Source organism: Phyllobates terribilis, unplaced genomic scaffold, assembly GCF_046119375.1.
Source record: "Phyllobates terribilis strain yellow unplaced genomic scaffold, ASM4611937v1 Scaffold_12__6_contigs__length_324123572, whole genome shotgun sequence".
Classification (NCBI taxonomy): Eukaryota; Metazoa; Chordata; class Amphibia; order Anura; family Dendrobatidae; genus Phyllobates; species Phyllobates terribilis.
Genome location: NW_027362772.1, coordinates 66,509,500 through 66,525,853, shown reverse-complemented (window position 1 = coordinate 66,525,853; position 16,354 = coordinate 66,509,500). Strand labels below are relative to the sequence as shown.

The window sequence follows — 16,354 nt, the reverse complement described above, 5'->3', positions numbered from 1 at the left end:
CGGTGCAGAGCGTTAGCTCTGACAGGGAACATCATCGGGACCTGATTAGATCAGGTCCCAGTGATGTTAACCCTTAGCTGTCTTCTATATGCTGTGATCTATAGTGATCGCGGCATATAGGAGACAGCAGGAGGAGAGGGGGTCGTCAACTTACCTCTCCGAAGACCTCCGAGTCCTTCCAGGACCTAGGGTTGCTATGGCAGCTGGAGGTCACATGACCGCCTCCAGCTCTGCCATATATGGTGTCCTGTCTGGCTCAGCTGCAGCTGTAGCCAGACAGGAGACTCTGACTGAAACAGTCAGGGAAGATCTCATGTAATGTAATATATGTCTATTACATTACATGAGATGAGAGATCAGAAAAATAAAAATTAATGTCCCATACAGGGACTAAGAAAAAATGTGAAAAAAAGTAAAAAAAAAGTTTTTAAACTATTAATAAAAAAATCACAAAATAAATAAAAATAAATAAATAAAATATTAAACCAATAAATCCGTATATTTTTACAAAACCAAAAAAAGTACACATATTTGGTATCGCCGCGTCCGAAACAACCCGAGCTATAAAACTGTCACACTAATTAACTCCTTCTGTGCACACCGTAATAAAAATAAATAAAAAACGGAGCAAAAAAATATGCTTTTTCATCATATTGCCAAACAAAAAGTGGAAAAAAATGCGATCAAAAAACAAAATAGAAATAAAAATGGTACCACTGAAAACATCATCTTGTTACGCAAAAAAAAAGCTGCCATACAGCTCCATTAGCCGAAAAATAAAAAAGTTATAGCGCTCAGAATAAAGCAATGCAAAAAAAATATTTTTTTCTATAAAATAGTTTTATTGTGTAAAAGCGCCAAAACATAAAAAAAATACAGTAAGTGTAGTATCGCTGGAAACGTACTGACCCCAAGAATAACGCTGCCTGATCACTTTTACCACACGCAGAACGGCATAAAAAAAAAACTCAAAAAACAATTCCTGAATTGTTTGTTTTTGTTAATTTTACCTCCCAAAAAACGGAATAGAAAGCGATCAAAAAATGTCACGTCCCCAAAAATGGTACCAATAAAAATGTCAACTCGTCCCGCAAAAAACAAGCCATCACATGACTCTGTCGGCCGAAATCTGGAAAAATTATAGCTCTCAAAATATGGTGATGCAAAAACTAGATTTTGCAAAAAAAGCGTCTTTTAGTGTGTGACAGCTGTCAGTCATAAAAACCCGATATCAATCTGGTATCTCTGTAATCACACCGACCCGAAGAATAAAGTAATCTAATCAGTTATATCACACTAGGAACGGCGTAAAAAATAAATAAAACCAATTCTTCACCTGCTACTGATTTGTTTATTATGTCCCCAAAGATCCCAGTAAGGCTCTGCCCACATTTATCCTGTGCTCTGCGCTGAGCACTTACACCAGAGTTTCCGTGTAAATCTCTGAAATACATGATTCAGCCGGAACCCATGACGGAAGATTCCCTGTAATGAGACAGATATAGGCCACTGTGGACGCCGTCTAGCCTGGGATCCCACGGTGTCATTTGTTTTAGGCGTGCATAAAAGTGTGGTTGGCCACAGTTTTGTGCACTTCTGAAAAAAAGGACACCGCTAAACAGAGGCCAGACGGAGTCCAGAGTAACTCTGCTGCCTCATTACAGTGAATGGATCCCGCAGGGGTTTCATCTGAATTACATCACTTGGAAATTTAGATGGAAACCCCGATGTAAGTGCTCAGCCTAGAGCGCCGGATAAATGTTACGTAAAATGTTCCCAATAAAAGCTTCAACTCAGTCCTCAAAAAAAGCTAGTCCCCACTCAGGTCCGTCATCTGTTAAAAATATAAGGGACTTCCAAGTTACTGGTAGCAGAAAGGCTCTGGAAAAGCAAAATGACCCTTGCCCCCCAAAAGAAATTCAGAAAATTTTGTGCTCCCAAATCCAAATGCCTATTCTACAATAATTTGTTCTCCAATTGTCAAATAGCACTCCGTCCCCCCCAGATCTCACTGTATGGCTAAGCGGTACGATACAGCCACATATGGGGTATTGACACTTTTAGAAGAAATTGTGTGACACATTTCGGCACCATTTTTACCCATTGCCCTGTGTGAAAATGTAAAATCTGAGGGTAAAACATTTTTTTGTGGTAAAAATATAATTATGATTTTTTCACTGCCCAATGGTATAAATTTAAAAATTAAAAAATACTCACTACTTCCCTAGATGAATTCCTTGAGAGGTGTAGTTTACAAAATGGGGTCATTTGTGGAGGTTTCTGCTGTTTTGGCATGTCAGCGACTCTTCAAATGTGACATGGTGTCTGCTGCCTATCCCAGCCAACATAGTGCTCCTTTCTCTTCCGAACCCTGCCGTACACCAAAGCAGTGGTTTTCCCCCACATATGGGATATCGGCGTACTCAGGAGAAATTGTACAACAAATTTCATGGTGCAATTTCTCCGGTTATCCTTATGATAATGCAAAATTAGGGGATGAAAAACATTTTTTATGGGAAAAATGTGAAAATTTTATTTTCACGGCTCAATATTATAAACTTCTGTGAAGCAGCTGGGGGTGCAAGGTGCTCACCACACATCTAGATAAGTTCCCTAAGGGGTCTAGTTTCCAAAATGGTGGCACTTGTGGGGGGTTTCCGCTGTTTAGACACATTAGGGGCTCCACAAATGTGACATGGAGTCCGCTAATTATTCAAACAAATTTTACATTCAAAAAGTCAAATGGCGCTCCTTCCCTTTCAAACCCTGCCGTGCGCCCAAACAGTGGTTTTCCCTCACATATGGGGTATCGGCGTGTTCAGGAGAAATTGCACAACAAACTTCATGGTGCAATTTATCCTGTTACCCTTATGATAATACAAAATTAGAGAATGAAAAAGATTTTTTGTGGGAAAAATGTGAAAATTTTATTTTTACGGCTCAATATTATAAACTTCTGTGAAGCAGCTGGGGGTGCGAGGTGCTCACCACACATCTAGATAAGTTCCCTAAGGGGTCTAGTTTCCAAAATGGTGGCACTTGTGGGGGGTTTCCACTGTTTAGTCACATTAGGGGCTCCCCAAATGCGACATGGCGTCTGCTAATTATTCAAACAAATTTTACATTCAAAAAGTCAAATGGCGCTCCTTCCCTTTCAAACCCTGCCATGCGCCCAAACAGTAATTTGCCTCCACATATGGGGTATCAGCGTGTTCAGGAGAAATTGCACAACAAATTTCATGGTGCAATTTATCCTATTACCCTTATGATAATGCAAAATTAAGGGATGAAAAACGGTTTTGTGGGAAAAATGTGAAAATTTTATTTTTACGGCTCAATATTATAAACTTCTGTGAAGCAGCTGGGGGTGCGAGGTGCTCACCACACATCTAGATAAGTTCCCTAAGGGGTCTAGTTTCCAAAATGGTGGCACTTGTGGGGGGTTTCCACTGTTTAGTCACATTAGGGGCTCCCCAAATGCGACATGGCGTCTGCTAATTATTCAAACAAATTTTACATTCAAAAAGTCAAATGGCGCTCCTTCACTTTCAAACCCTGCCATGCGCCCAAACAGTAATTTGCCTCCACATATGGGGTATCAGCGTGTTCAGGAGAAATTGCACAACAAATTTCATGGTGCAATTTATCCTATTACCCTTATGATAATGCAAAATTAAGGGATGAAAAACGGTTTTGTGGGAAAAATGTGAAAATTTTATTTTTACAGCTCAATATTATAAACTTCTGTGAAGCACCTTGGGGTTCAAGGTGCTCACCACACATCTAGATAAGTTCCCTAAGGGGTCTAGTTTCCAAAATGGTGTCACTTGTGGGGGGTTTCCACTGTTTAGGCACATCAGGAGCTCTCCAAACGCAACATGGCGTCTGCTAATTATTCAGACAAATTTTACATTCAAAAAGTCTAATGGCGCTCCTTCCCTTCCGAACCCTGCAGTGCGCCCAAACAGTGGTTTTCCCTCACATATGGGGTATCAGCACGCTCAAGAGAAATTGCACAAAAAAATTTGGGGTCCATTTTTTCCTGTTACCCCTGTGAAAATAAAAAAAATTGGGTCTAAAGTAACATTTTTGTGAAAAAAGTTAAATGTTAATTTTTTTTTTCCACATTCCAAAAATTCCTGTGAAGCACCTGAAGGGTTAATAAAGTTCTTGAATGTGGTTTTGAGAACCTTGAGGGGTGCAGTTTTTAGAATGGTGTCACTTTTGGGTATTTTCTGTCATAAAGACCCCTCAAAGTGACTTCAAATATGATGTGGTCCCTAAAAAAATGTTTTTGTAAATTTTGTTGGAAAAATGAGAAATCGCTGGTCAACTTTTAACCCTTATAGCTCCCTAACAAAAAAAAATTTTGGTTCCAAAATTGTGCTGATGTAAAGTAGACATGTGGGAAATGTTATTTATTAACTATTTTGTGTGACATATCTCTCTGATTTAAGGGCATGAAAATTCAAAGTTTGAAAATTGCAAAATTTTCTAAATTTTCGCCAAATTTCTGATTTTTTCACAAATAAACACAAGTTATATGGAAAAAATTTTACCACTATCATGAAGTACAATATGTCATAAAAAAACAGTCTCAGAATCAGGGGAATACGTTGAAGCGTTCCAGAGTAATTACCTCATAAAGTGACAGTGGTCAGAATTGAAAAAATTGGCCCGGTCACGAAGGCAAAAACAGGCTCTGGCGCGAAGTGGTTAATAAGATGTGTAGTAGAGGGGTTACAAGGACACTAAACTTCAGGAAGGTGAATTTCCAACAGCTGAAAAATGATCTTAGTGCCATAAACTGGGATGATGTCCTCAAAAATAAAAATACACAAAGCAAATGGGAAATGTATAAACATCCTGAATAGGACCTGTGCACAATAAATGACAAAAAGAAGGCATATACAGAATTAAAGCAAGAGGGGAGTGATGAGGTATTTGAAATTTATAGAGAAAAAAATAAATTGTGTAAAAAGGAAATCAAGGCAGCAAAGATTGAGACGGAGAGACTCATTGCCAAAGGAAGTCAAAATTATCCAACTACATCAACAGTAAGAAACTCAAAAATGATAGTGTTGGCCCCCTCAAAAATAATCTAGGAGAAATGGTAGAAGAGGATGAGGGAAAAGCCAATATGCTAAACGCCTTCTTCTCTACGGTATTTATACAAGAATATCCAATGACAGATGACATGATCAGGAATACCAGAAATTCTCCCCTAGATGGAAATAGATGGATCCTACTGACAGAGTCCCTTTAAGTGTTTCTTTTGCACTTTTTCAGGCCAGTTACAGAGTTGAAAAAAGTTATTGCTCCCATAGAGCCCTGCCAAAGGGTTTCATCCATGCATTAAAAATACACTGCAATACAGAAAAAAACACAAAATCTAAAAATCAATATTACCGCCCCATTTTTCTATTGGTTTATTCTAAAAAAAACCAGGGTAATAATTTGTACAATTAAAATTTTATGTTAATTATTCCGCAAAATGAATAATGAAAAAAAATAAAAAGTAGAACTGCTGTGTTATAATCACTTCACTTTCAAAATAAAAATGCAACAAAAAGTGATAAAAAAAAATCTCATACATATGGCGGGCATATTATTGGTGCAACCTGTGCAGTTGTACAAGGGTTAAGGTAAAGGGAGCCCATTGTCATGTTCAAAGCAGGTGGAATTGTGCATTATGGATGAGCTATTGGACTGGAAAGGGCCCATACATTGTTCTTGAACAGGGGCCCTCATCTGTCTGTGTCCGCCAGTGAGAACATATACCCATAAAGTTTGTCTGTAAAAAATCACAGAGACAAGTCTGTTTGTGATCAGCATCATACAGATCTTTGGCACGTGAAATCATGGACATCACACGGATGGTTTCAACCAGTGTGTTTTCCATGATCAACATTGAAAAGTTTAGGAGAAACTTTGCAATGTGATTATTTATTGTTTTATCAGTGAAAATTATTGAAGAAACACCGGTGATAAATCTGACACACGGACCAAACGCTGAGCGAATTGAATTAGACTCGAATATTGCAAAAATCTTCAAAATACAGATTTTTTGTAATTCACTTCCAATGCTGGACGACCATTTTAATGAACTGCATTAAACACTCATACATCACCGATCACCCATGCAGACCCTCTGGTCCTCACCGCCACTTGTCCCTTTTCTCGTCGCATCTTTTTATCACTCGAGCTGAATCCTTAGGCCTCCTCATGCTGTAATGATGATGCCCTGGGCAGTTCTGCGCATGCAAGGTCACGGCACATGTCGCGACCTTGCATGAGCTTTCCCAAAATTATCTTGGTCCTCATAAAACCTGGAAGTTTTAGCTAAGCGTGTAGATGTCTTAAAATTCAGCACGAGTGGGGTCGGAGAGGTGAGCAGCTACAATATGTGAGTATAAGTATTTTTTTTTATACAAATTACATTTATTGTGATACGGGGATTGGAGAAAACAGGTAGACTATAATTTTGAGTGATATGCTCATCTCTAGTGATCAATGCCAGGCAGCTGCTGCCAAGGTAAATAATATCATAGAATGCATTTAAAAAAGAATGTAATTTTGTCTTATTCAAGTCACTAGTCAAGTGGAATATTGGGACGGATTTATTAAAATTAAGCTAGAATTCTGGTTCTCTATTTGGCTGGTAGGTAGCATAGTTCTAAATGAGCCAACACACTCCAATATTTTTTACAAAAAAAAAATTATAAAAGCAAGCCAACAAAAAGGTAGTATAATTTTAGACATAAGTGTCTAAAAATTATCCAAATTTACCTTCCAGCATAAACTACTGTGTTAATTTTGGTGCATTTTCCGACTGACAAGTCTAAGCTTACACTTTAAAGGTATTGGACAGGATTGGTAAATCTGCCCCATTTTTGGTATTCGGTGTATAAAAATAACATAAGAGAACTAGGGAGGGTGCAGAGAAGAGCGACCAAGGTTATTACGGGAAGGGGAAGAATGCAGAAAGCATGTTTTTAAAGGGTGATCTTATTATAATGTACAAATATATGAGGGGTTAGTACAGAGATCTGTAGGCCTGCAATAGGGACAAGTGGCATCCTCTACGTCTGGAGGAAAGAAGGTTTAATCATAATCACAGATAGGACGAGGTTGATTCTAGGAATTTCTGTTTTTATTTTTTCACCTATCACACCCTACAACAATAATAAATGCTAACTAGCCCAAAAATGAACCAATAAAATACAACTCATCTCATAAGCCGTCAAACAGCTACATTAAAGGGAAAAAAAATTATGGCTCGTGAAGTGCAAGAAAGAAAACATGACTAATGTACAGAAACTTGGCCATTGAGATCAAACAGGTCTGGTCATTAAGTAGTTAATCCACTGTTGAACACAGACACAAGAGGCCCCTGTGTAAAAACATATGGACCCTTTGCAGCCCAATAACTCAACAAGATGCACAAGTCCCGTTGTTCTAGAGGTAGAAGTGGTCCCTTTACATCTTGGACCCAGGTTGCACCAATGATATGTCCTCCCCTATGTAAACCACTCCATGACCAGGGCATTTTATATAAACAGCTGTAGAGAATGTTCCCAGCACTGTCTCAATGTAACTTGGAAATGCACCTTCAGATTTTAAGGCAACTTTTTCAAGCCAAAGCCAAAAGTGGATCCAACAAGTAGTCAAAGTCTTAACTTTATATTTTCCATTCCTTTTGAAGCTACATCTTGTTTTTTTTTAATTGCACAAAAATACTGAATGTGTGAATTTTAACTAAAAAAGTAGGCATTGTTCACTTCTGGGACCATTTTGTTTTTTTTTTAAAAATAATTTTTGCAATTGGGTTACAATTAAAATGTTGCACCGTTTGGCTTTTACAATTTTTTGTTTTCCTGCATCTTCAACTTTGATGTGGTCATAAATCAGAAGAGAGGTCAAAAAAAGACTCAAGTGTTAGAATGAACTAACTGACCGACTCACAGTCAACCTGTTCTGCAGCCAGCAAGAGACAGTGGAACACAGAGGCTATAGAAGATAAATGGTGGCAAATTCTTAATGAGACCTAATTCCAAAAAAATATTTTTTACTTGGAAAATAAAAATATCATAAAAGGTGGACACCACTGTAGGTGTGATCACTGGTGTGTAGTTTGATTGCCCATTTTCATGTTCTGAGACCGATTCTTAAAACATTTGTGAATGTAACAAAAACAGATGAAATGTCTTTGTGTAAAACAAGTCTATATGTGAATTGACTACATCGTATTTCTCATAGATTGCTGTGTGGATAGGATGCAAGACTTGTTGATACTTACGGAAGACCCCGAGCTGATAGTCCACAACCTGATTTGTGAAATCAGCCTGGTTCTCTACTGTCACACCATATATTCTCTTGTCAGCGTCTGTGAGTTTATCCAGTCTCAGGGTCCCATTTGGAAACAGTAAAGTTCTACTCGTGTAGGATGTATTGTATGTTGGTGGATCATTATTAAGGATTCTTGCAATGTAGATTGAACCTTCTCCAGTTCTCCACGTTATTGCACGATTGGCAGGTAATGTGATATGCAGAATAAAATCCACAGATCCTCCCAGAGATCCATTTACTGACACCTGAGCAGATACAGCACCTATAAAAAGGAAAAATTAAATGTTTTATATACTTCAAAAGATCTAACAATTAAATTAAAGAAAAAAAAAATACAGTATATACAGCATAACACAAAAGCAAACTATCTCACCTGTGTATGTTTGAGGACAACAGTGCCATTTATAAGATATTAGTATAATAAAGGTACCTTAAATCCAGTATCACTCACCTGCAGCTGAAGCTAACAAGCACAAGAAGAGACGCCACTCCATGTTCCACCTGAAAGGTCTACTGAGACAATGTCACTGTTCTCTACTTCTGTGTTCTGCGTTGGGTTGTAACCCTTGTACTTTGCCTTGTCCACTCGTCACAGGGTGACACCTTACAGCTGCACTGCATCGAGCGTAAAAGGAAGTAAGAAAAGGATATTCACTTTTAATCATAACCATTAGGTGTCGTCCTAGGCTTCCCGGTCTGCTGTGGATTTCAGAACAAACTTGGAAAAGCAATGTCAGTCCCTGGTGGTGGTTTCCTGGTATTACCTAGCACTTCTAGAAAATCTCATGCACACTGTGCTTTTTTTTTTTCATTGTGTAAACTGAAAAAACAAAGATAGAAACAAAATGAGCACATACTCTGTGGTCAGAAAGTAAATAGTAATAGTACATATAAATAACATAGGGTACTTAGTAAACACTATTTTTTATTTAAAAAAACAGTGACAAGGTGACCCAAAAGGGATGGTCCTATTCTCTAATATTAAAACCTCACCTTGTGTCAGTCGACCTCAATGTAGATTGGGCAGAGCAGGACTGGGGTCCGACTGTTTCAGACATTTGCCTATGGAAGCTATATAAATAAAATGTCTAACTAAATAAAGGATGAGCCACACACCTGTTTGTACAAAGTAAAAGAAACTACAGCAAAACCAAAAAAATGAGCCGGAGCATAAGTTGGTATACATGCAACATGTAGGAGCACATTCACACTGTGGCCATGTAACAAAAACCTAAGATAAAAACAAAATGAGCAAATACTCCACATAAGAAAGTAAAAGTAATAGTGCATATAAATAGCATAAGGTACTTAGTAAACACTGTTTTTGATCAAAAAAGCGTAAAAGCCATCCCACCACGGCAAGGGGTACCCAATCACAAACTCAGCTGCGGTGCATTTTCAAAATCTGTCACATGTCATGTTAGTGCATTTCCACAGCAGAAATGCATAGAAACAATGCAAGCAATTCACACATAACTTTATCAATAAAGTTTTATCAAAGCCAAGTAACAGAAAGTATCCAAGACATGACATAAAAAAGGAGCCAAAAAACACGGAATAAAAATGCATGTGACGCGCCCCTGGGCCTGTGTCGCGCTGCGTTGCGCACGCGGGAGCTTACCCGGAGCCGGATTTGTTGAGGGTTGTAGTCTCGTGGCGGTGACCCGGTCCGTGCCCAGGGAGTCAAACTGAGCGGCGATGTATCAGCGGTAGATGTTGGACGACTACGCCACCCGTTGAGTACAGCTAAGGAGCTGCTGCTGCAGGGCAGACCGCTGAGGCCGGTGGTAGGATTGTGCAGCGTGATAGTATAACCCCCAATGGGAGGGGTATGGCCTCAGGGCAGCCGACGTGGATGATGGGGGTAGCAGGAACCACTCGGAGACGGTGCGGTGTAGTTCAGGGTCTTTACTGGTGACAAAGATAGACCCTCCCGGAGTACTGGCTAGCGATTGGGGCCTGGTCAGTCCTTGAGCAGATGGGATCTCCCCTGGCCAGGCGGAGTTGTAGGCCTCCCAAACTAACTGTACTCTTCTGGCTACCTTGCTAGAGGCGGGTATAAGTAGCCCACGTCCCTCAGTGTACCGTGTGGTGCTCACCCGTATGGCCGGTGACTCGGGGCCTTCTAGTAGCTTCCGCTCCACGACGGCGGTGCTGGTCCCATGCGTGTGACCGTGCCTTCGGGTTTCTTGGCCAGAGGACCTGGAATCCCCTGCCTGACGGATTCTGCTGCTGGGTAGGGGTTAGTCCCCACAGCCTCGGACTCCGGGTCTGGTAAGAAATCTTCTCAGTCAGGGCGAGCTCTGCAGCTGCCAGCCCCTGACTCCTTGTAACACTGCTCCCACAGAGCTCCTGATGTTCTGTTCCTATATTTGCTTCTTTTCTCTGTCTCTACTTCTTCTCTACTCACTAACCCTGCCTCAGCCCTAGGTTTATATAGGGGAAGTTCTTCCCCTCCCAGGACTGGGCAGGAGGTGTGGCATGCATAGGATCCCTGACCAAAAGACCTCCCACCTGCTCTCAGACGTAATATCTCTATCACTGTGGCAACCAGACCCCTGGGGTGTCACATTCCCCCCTAGTGAACTTTAGTACTCCGGGACTAAACATATTTTTAGAAAAAACATAACACGGTATAAACAATAATAATACAATAAGAAAAACACATAAAGATGGTTACGGCGTGTCCGCAACCGGGTGCAGTTTTGAAGAAAACAAAGGTGTCCATTTCACCAAAACAGGGAGACGTAACCAGGTAGGGGTCTGTCCTGCCCCGAGTCCTTATCAGTCTTTTAGTCCATCCTGGGTTACGCTCCAACTAATTGTACAAGGATTCCCGGTAAATCCACCAAGGACTCCTAAAAATAACTAGAAACACATAATTATTTACAAGCAACAAGAAAAACAGGTAACCATAAATAAAACAACTTATACACTTCAAATCCTCCATCGTGCGGGTAACTGGCCTCTAGTGGCCCTAGTGGACCTACGGAGCTGACTGTCTAGCCCCGAACTACAGGGTGTAGGAACTGTCAAGGGTAAACTGGGCAGCTGTCCACGGGCCCTTTGGCTCACTAGAGGCATGGCAGGTTCACTATAAGCAGAGGGTTGATCCTCCTGGTCTGCTGGTGTGGGGTCTTCTGCCTCCTGGACCGGCTGTTCTTCCAGCTCTAGCTGTTGCTCCGTAGGTGCTTGGGATGCTGGTTGGAGGAAGGTGAGTACGGGTACCACAACTGCGCCATTGACTTGAGTCCAAGACCGAGGGAAGTCTCCGAGCACAGTACTAACCATATCTTCCCTTTCCTCTACGGGTCGAGGGTCTTCTTGTTCCTCTTCAGGGTTCCGTAGCTGTTCGGGACACTTCTTCAGGTGATCCCGGGATACAATGGTTGTGGTTTCCCCTCCGTCTTTACTGATGGTACAGACCTTTGGGTTGTCGTGGCTTGAGGGCAGTACGATGTACGGGTCCTTCTCCCACTGGTCGTCCAACTTGTGGAGCCGCCTTTTCCTCTTCAAGACCTGCTCTCCGGGTACCAGGGGAACAGCGGGAGCACACTGGTTGTAAGTTTTCTCTTGTCTTTCCCTAGCTTGACAGAGACTTCGCTCCACGCTGTCCTGTACTTTCCGGTACTGCTGCTGCCTCTCTGTGTCCCAGTCTGCTTCTGGTGAAGTGTCCTCGGGTGTCAGGACTCCCATCTCCAGGTCAACAGGTAGCTTCCCAGGTCTTGCCCTCATCAGGTAAGCCGGGGTACAGTTGGTGGAACCTACCGGGATGTGGTTGTATAGGTCCACTAGGTCGGGCAGCCTCTCAGGCCACAGACTGCGTTCTTCCAGGGGCAATGTTTTCAGAAGATCTATCACCACCTGGTTCATTTTCTCACAAAGTCCATTAGTTTGCGGATGATAGGGTGTCGTCCTTATCTTCCGGCAGCCATACAGAGTGCAGAATTCTTGGAAGACCTCCGCTTCAAAGGCAGGTCCCTGGTCTGTCAACACTTGGTCCGGGTACCCGTGTGGACGGCAGAAATGCTGCTGGAAGGCTCTAGCTGCTGTTCGAGCTGTTAAGTCCTTGACGGGGACGACAACCAAGAACCGGGAGTAGTGATCCACGATGGTTAGTGCGTAGACGTAGCCACTTCTGCTTGGGGTCAGTTTTACATGATCCAAGGCTACCAGTTCCAACGGCTGCCGGGTGACGATGGACTGCAGGGGAGTCTTCTGGCTGGCACGGTCCTTCCTCCTCAGGTTGCACGGGCCACAGTCTCTGCACCACCTCTCGATGGTTCCCCTCATGCCTACCCAATGGAGCCGCCTGCGCAGCAGGAACTCCAGCTTCTTCCATCCGAAATGCCCAGCTCCATCGTGGTATGCCTCCATCACCATGGCTGCGTCTCGTCGTGGCACCACTACTTGCCAGATTAGTTCATGCGTCCGGGAGTTAACCATCCTGCGGCACAACTTCCCCTTGTAAAGGAACAGTCTACTCTTTTCTGCCCACAGTTGCTTGGCTTCCTCCGGAGCGTCTGGGTCAAGGCGAGCCTCTGGCCGAGTCAGCATCTCCTTCACCAGCCGGACGGCAGGGTCACTGTCTTGCGTTTCCGCCCAGTTGTAGTGAGGTAAGGGGTTAAGCGTAGCGCCTTGCTTACTCCTTACCCGATGGGAATACTGGATAGTCCCATGACGGTGAAACGCGGGGAGTTCGACTTCTTCCAGTCCCTCTGGATCTTCTCCTACGTCCGGTAGGTTTGGCATCCTGGACAGGGCGTCCGCGTTGGTATTGGAGCGTCCTGCCCGGTATTTGATGGTGAACTCGTACTTGGACAGGCGGGCCATCCATCTCTGCTCTAGGGCACCGAGTCTTGCCGTGTCCAGGTGTGTCAACGGGTTGTTATCCGTGTACACGACGAACCGGGAAGAAGCGAGGTAGTGCTTAAAGCGTTCGGTGACTGCCCACACCACTGCCAGGAACTCTAGCTTAAATGAGCTGTAATTCTCAGGGTTTCTTTCGGTGGGTCGCAGTTTTCGGCTGGCGTAAGCGATTACTCGCTCTTTCCCCTGCTGGATCTGGGACAGCACGGTTCCTAGCCCGATGTTACTTGCGTCGGTGTAGAGGATAAAGGGCTGGCTGTAATCCGGGTACGCCAGGATTTCATCCCCCGTGAGGGCCATCTTCAGCTGGCGGAAGGACTCTTCTTCCAACTTCTCCCATCTGAAGGGCGGCTTCTGGTTCTTGGCCTTCCGGGACTGGCCTATCAGGAGGTCCTGCATAGGAGCTGCCTTTTTGGTGAAACCGGGGATGAACCTGCGGTAGTAGCCTACCAACCCGAGGAACTGCCGCACTTCCTTTACACTGGAGGGACTTGGCCGTTCCTTAATTGCGGTGATCTTATCAGGGTCGGGAGCCACTCCGTCAGCGCTCACCACGTGTCCCAGGTACTGCACCTTTGGTTTCAGGAGGTGACACTTGGAGGGTTTCACCTTTAGGCCGTAGCTTGCCAGAGCTTCGAACACTTCCGCCAGGTGTTTCAGGTGGTCCTCATAAGTCTTAGAATATACGATGACATCGTCCAGGTACAACAGGACCGTCTCGAAGTTTCTGTGGCCCAGACAGCACTCCATTAATCGTTGGAAGGTTCCTGGTGCGTTGCAGAGTCCGAACGGCATACAGGTAAACTCGCTAAGTCCCATCGGGGTGGTGAATGCGGTCTTCTCCCGGTCCGCCTCTGCTACAGGAACCTGCCAGTACCCACTAGTGAGATCCAAGGTAGAGAAGAAGTTAGCAGATCTTAAAGCAGCCAAAGACTCCTCTATCCTTGGTAAGGGGTAAGCATCCTTGTGTGTGATACGGTTGATTGTCCGGTAATCTACACACATCCTCATGGTGTTGTCTTTCTTTTTGACTAAGACTAGTGGAGCTGCCCAGGGGCTACAGCTATCCCTGATCACCCCAGCCTCCTTCATGTCTCTAAGCATCCCCTTGGCGTGTTGGTAGTGTGCAGGGGGTACGGGTCGATACCTCTCTTTTATGGGAGGATGGTCTCCCGTGGGGATGTGGTGTTCTACCCCCTTGACTCGCCCGAAGTCTAACGGGTGTTTACTAAACACTCTCTCGTACTCTTGAACCACCCGATAGACTCCCTGTTTCTGGTGTGAGGGAGTGGAGTCAGTACCCAAATGTAGTTGCTGACACCAGTCCTCCATTGTTTTCTTAGAGCCGTTACCTTCCTCCGGGTGAGATGGAGGCAAGGGTTCCACAGATTGTATAGCATTTTGGTTAATGGTATATAATTTGGCTAGCGTGGCATACCGGGGCAGGTACACTTCCCTCTTCCCGATATTGATTATGCGAACGGGCACCCTCCCATGGCGTACATTAACCACCCCCCGTGCTGTCAAGATGGTGGGCCTACTGTCTGAGTAAACTGGTTCTACCATTGCCTGGTAATCTCTACCTCTCAGACCAATAGCTGCCCGGCACCAAATCATCATTTCACTTTTTGGGGGCATGGCAATAGGGAAAGGGTCACACATTCTCACGCTACCAATCTCACCGCCGGAGAGTTCCACCTGTTGCCGTCGCATCAGTGCCCGGATCTCTTTTTGGAGCACTCGCTGCTCGCCGGAGCTGGCGTTCTTGGCAACCTGCTGTAAAAGGAAAATCACCTCTGCAAGACAATTTTCAATTACATTAGTTCCTAGAGTTATCTTTGGGTGACTCTCGTGTTTGTCAATGTCTACAATGATCAGTCCCTGTGCTGCCAGTTCGACTCTACCGATTTTAATGGTCACCTCTTTAAATCCAATCTGTGGCACGGGCTGACCATTGCTGGCGATGATACTCAAGTCGTCGTCAGGGTAGCGGGTGATATCCGAGTCATTCCAGTACTGCTTGAAGAGCACGTACGGGATGGTGGTGACCTGTGACCCGGTGTCCAGTAGGGCACTCATAGAAATGACATCCAGTACCACGGGTAAGACTGGACGTCCTCCCACATATTTGTCGCGCCAGTTCGATGGGCCTGGTGATCTTTTTCCTGGGGGTTGGCCCTCTACCCCAGGTTGTGCCAGTTTAAAGGACAGTACCTTGCCATATGTCCGGGTTGATTGCAGCGGCGGCAGATGGGTCGTCCGTCCTCGTTGTATCGGTCGCTGGGTCTCCCTCTGGCCGGTGGGGTCCTCCTTGGTCGACGCCACGGGATGTCCTCCGGTCCGGATGCCAGCTGGATCTTCCCTGGAGTGGAAACCTGTAAAGACTGCACAGTTCGGGTTAGCGCAGCAACGCTTTTAGCTAGCTCTTGGACCTGATGGTGCAGGTCTGGAGCCGGGTCATTGTTCAAAGCCTGCGCATCAGCTCCCACAGGCCCTGCCGACAAGGGTGCCGCCTCCTGGTGGTAAGTGGTAGTGGGGCGTCTGTGGGTCACAACGCCACCTGGTGCCGGTTCTCGGAGCACCCGGATGGCTCTGTCCTTGAACTGTGCAAATCCCAGATGAGGGTCCTGTAAGGCCATTGCCCGCAACTGGGTTCGGTGGGCATTGCAATATAAACCCTCTATAAATTGTTCAGTCAACAGCCTGTCCTCGTCTCCCACGCCGTCAGGGTCGGTCTGCTTAATGGCTCTCAGGGCCTCTTGTAGGTTCAGGGCATAGTCCCTTATACTCTCGTATGCTCGCTGCTTGCACCCGTAGAATCTAAGCTTGATCTCGGCTGAGGTGCGGGTATCAAAGGTGTCCCTCAGCCGGGTTAGTATCCCTGCGACAGTCCTCCCCCCAGGTGGCCAGGACTTTACCTCCCTTCGGGCTGCCCCAGTTAATTGGGCCACCAGGATGTTCACTTTTTGCTCTTCTGTGAGGGGGTACACCTGGAAGAGGCTATCCAGCTTTTCTCTAAAGTCATGCAGGGTATGTGACTCCCCTGAGTACTGGGGTAGCCAGGCCGCTCCCGGGATATAGGGCATGGTGAAAGGCATGACTGCAGCATCGGTGGCGCTGGCGGGGGTTGAGGCAG

At 44.5% G+C, this 16,354-nt stretch overlaps 1 protein-coding gene across 2 annotated transcripts in view; it reads right to left on the bottom strand.

Moving 5' to 3' along the window:
• The window catches only part of LOC141172082 (cell adhesion molecule CEACAM1-like), a 62,699-nt gene extending 53,726 nt beyond the window's left edge, over window positions 1-8,973 (bottom strand). Inside the window, exons 1-2 of one of the 2 annotated variants that reach the window (XR_012252411.1) lie at window positions 8,801-8,973; window positions 8,300-8,611 (exon numbers count right to left, since the gene is read on the bottom strand). Coding sequence is in view for 1 of the 2 variants with exons in the window: in XM_073655918.1 (XP_073512019.1) it covers window positions 8,300-8,611; window positions 8,801-8,843 (355 nt within the window). In the remaining variant the exon portion in view is untranslated. The remainder of the gene's footprint in view (window positions 1-8,299; window positions 8,612-8,800) is intronic. The other variant, XM_073655918.1, reaches the window with a different exon arrangement.
• Window positions 8,974-16,354: the final 7,381 nt, after the last annotated feature.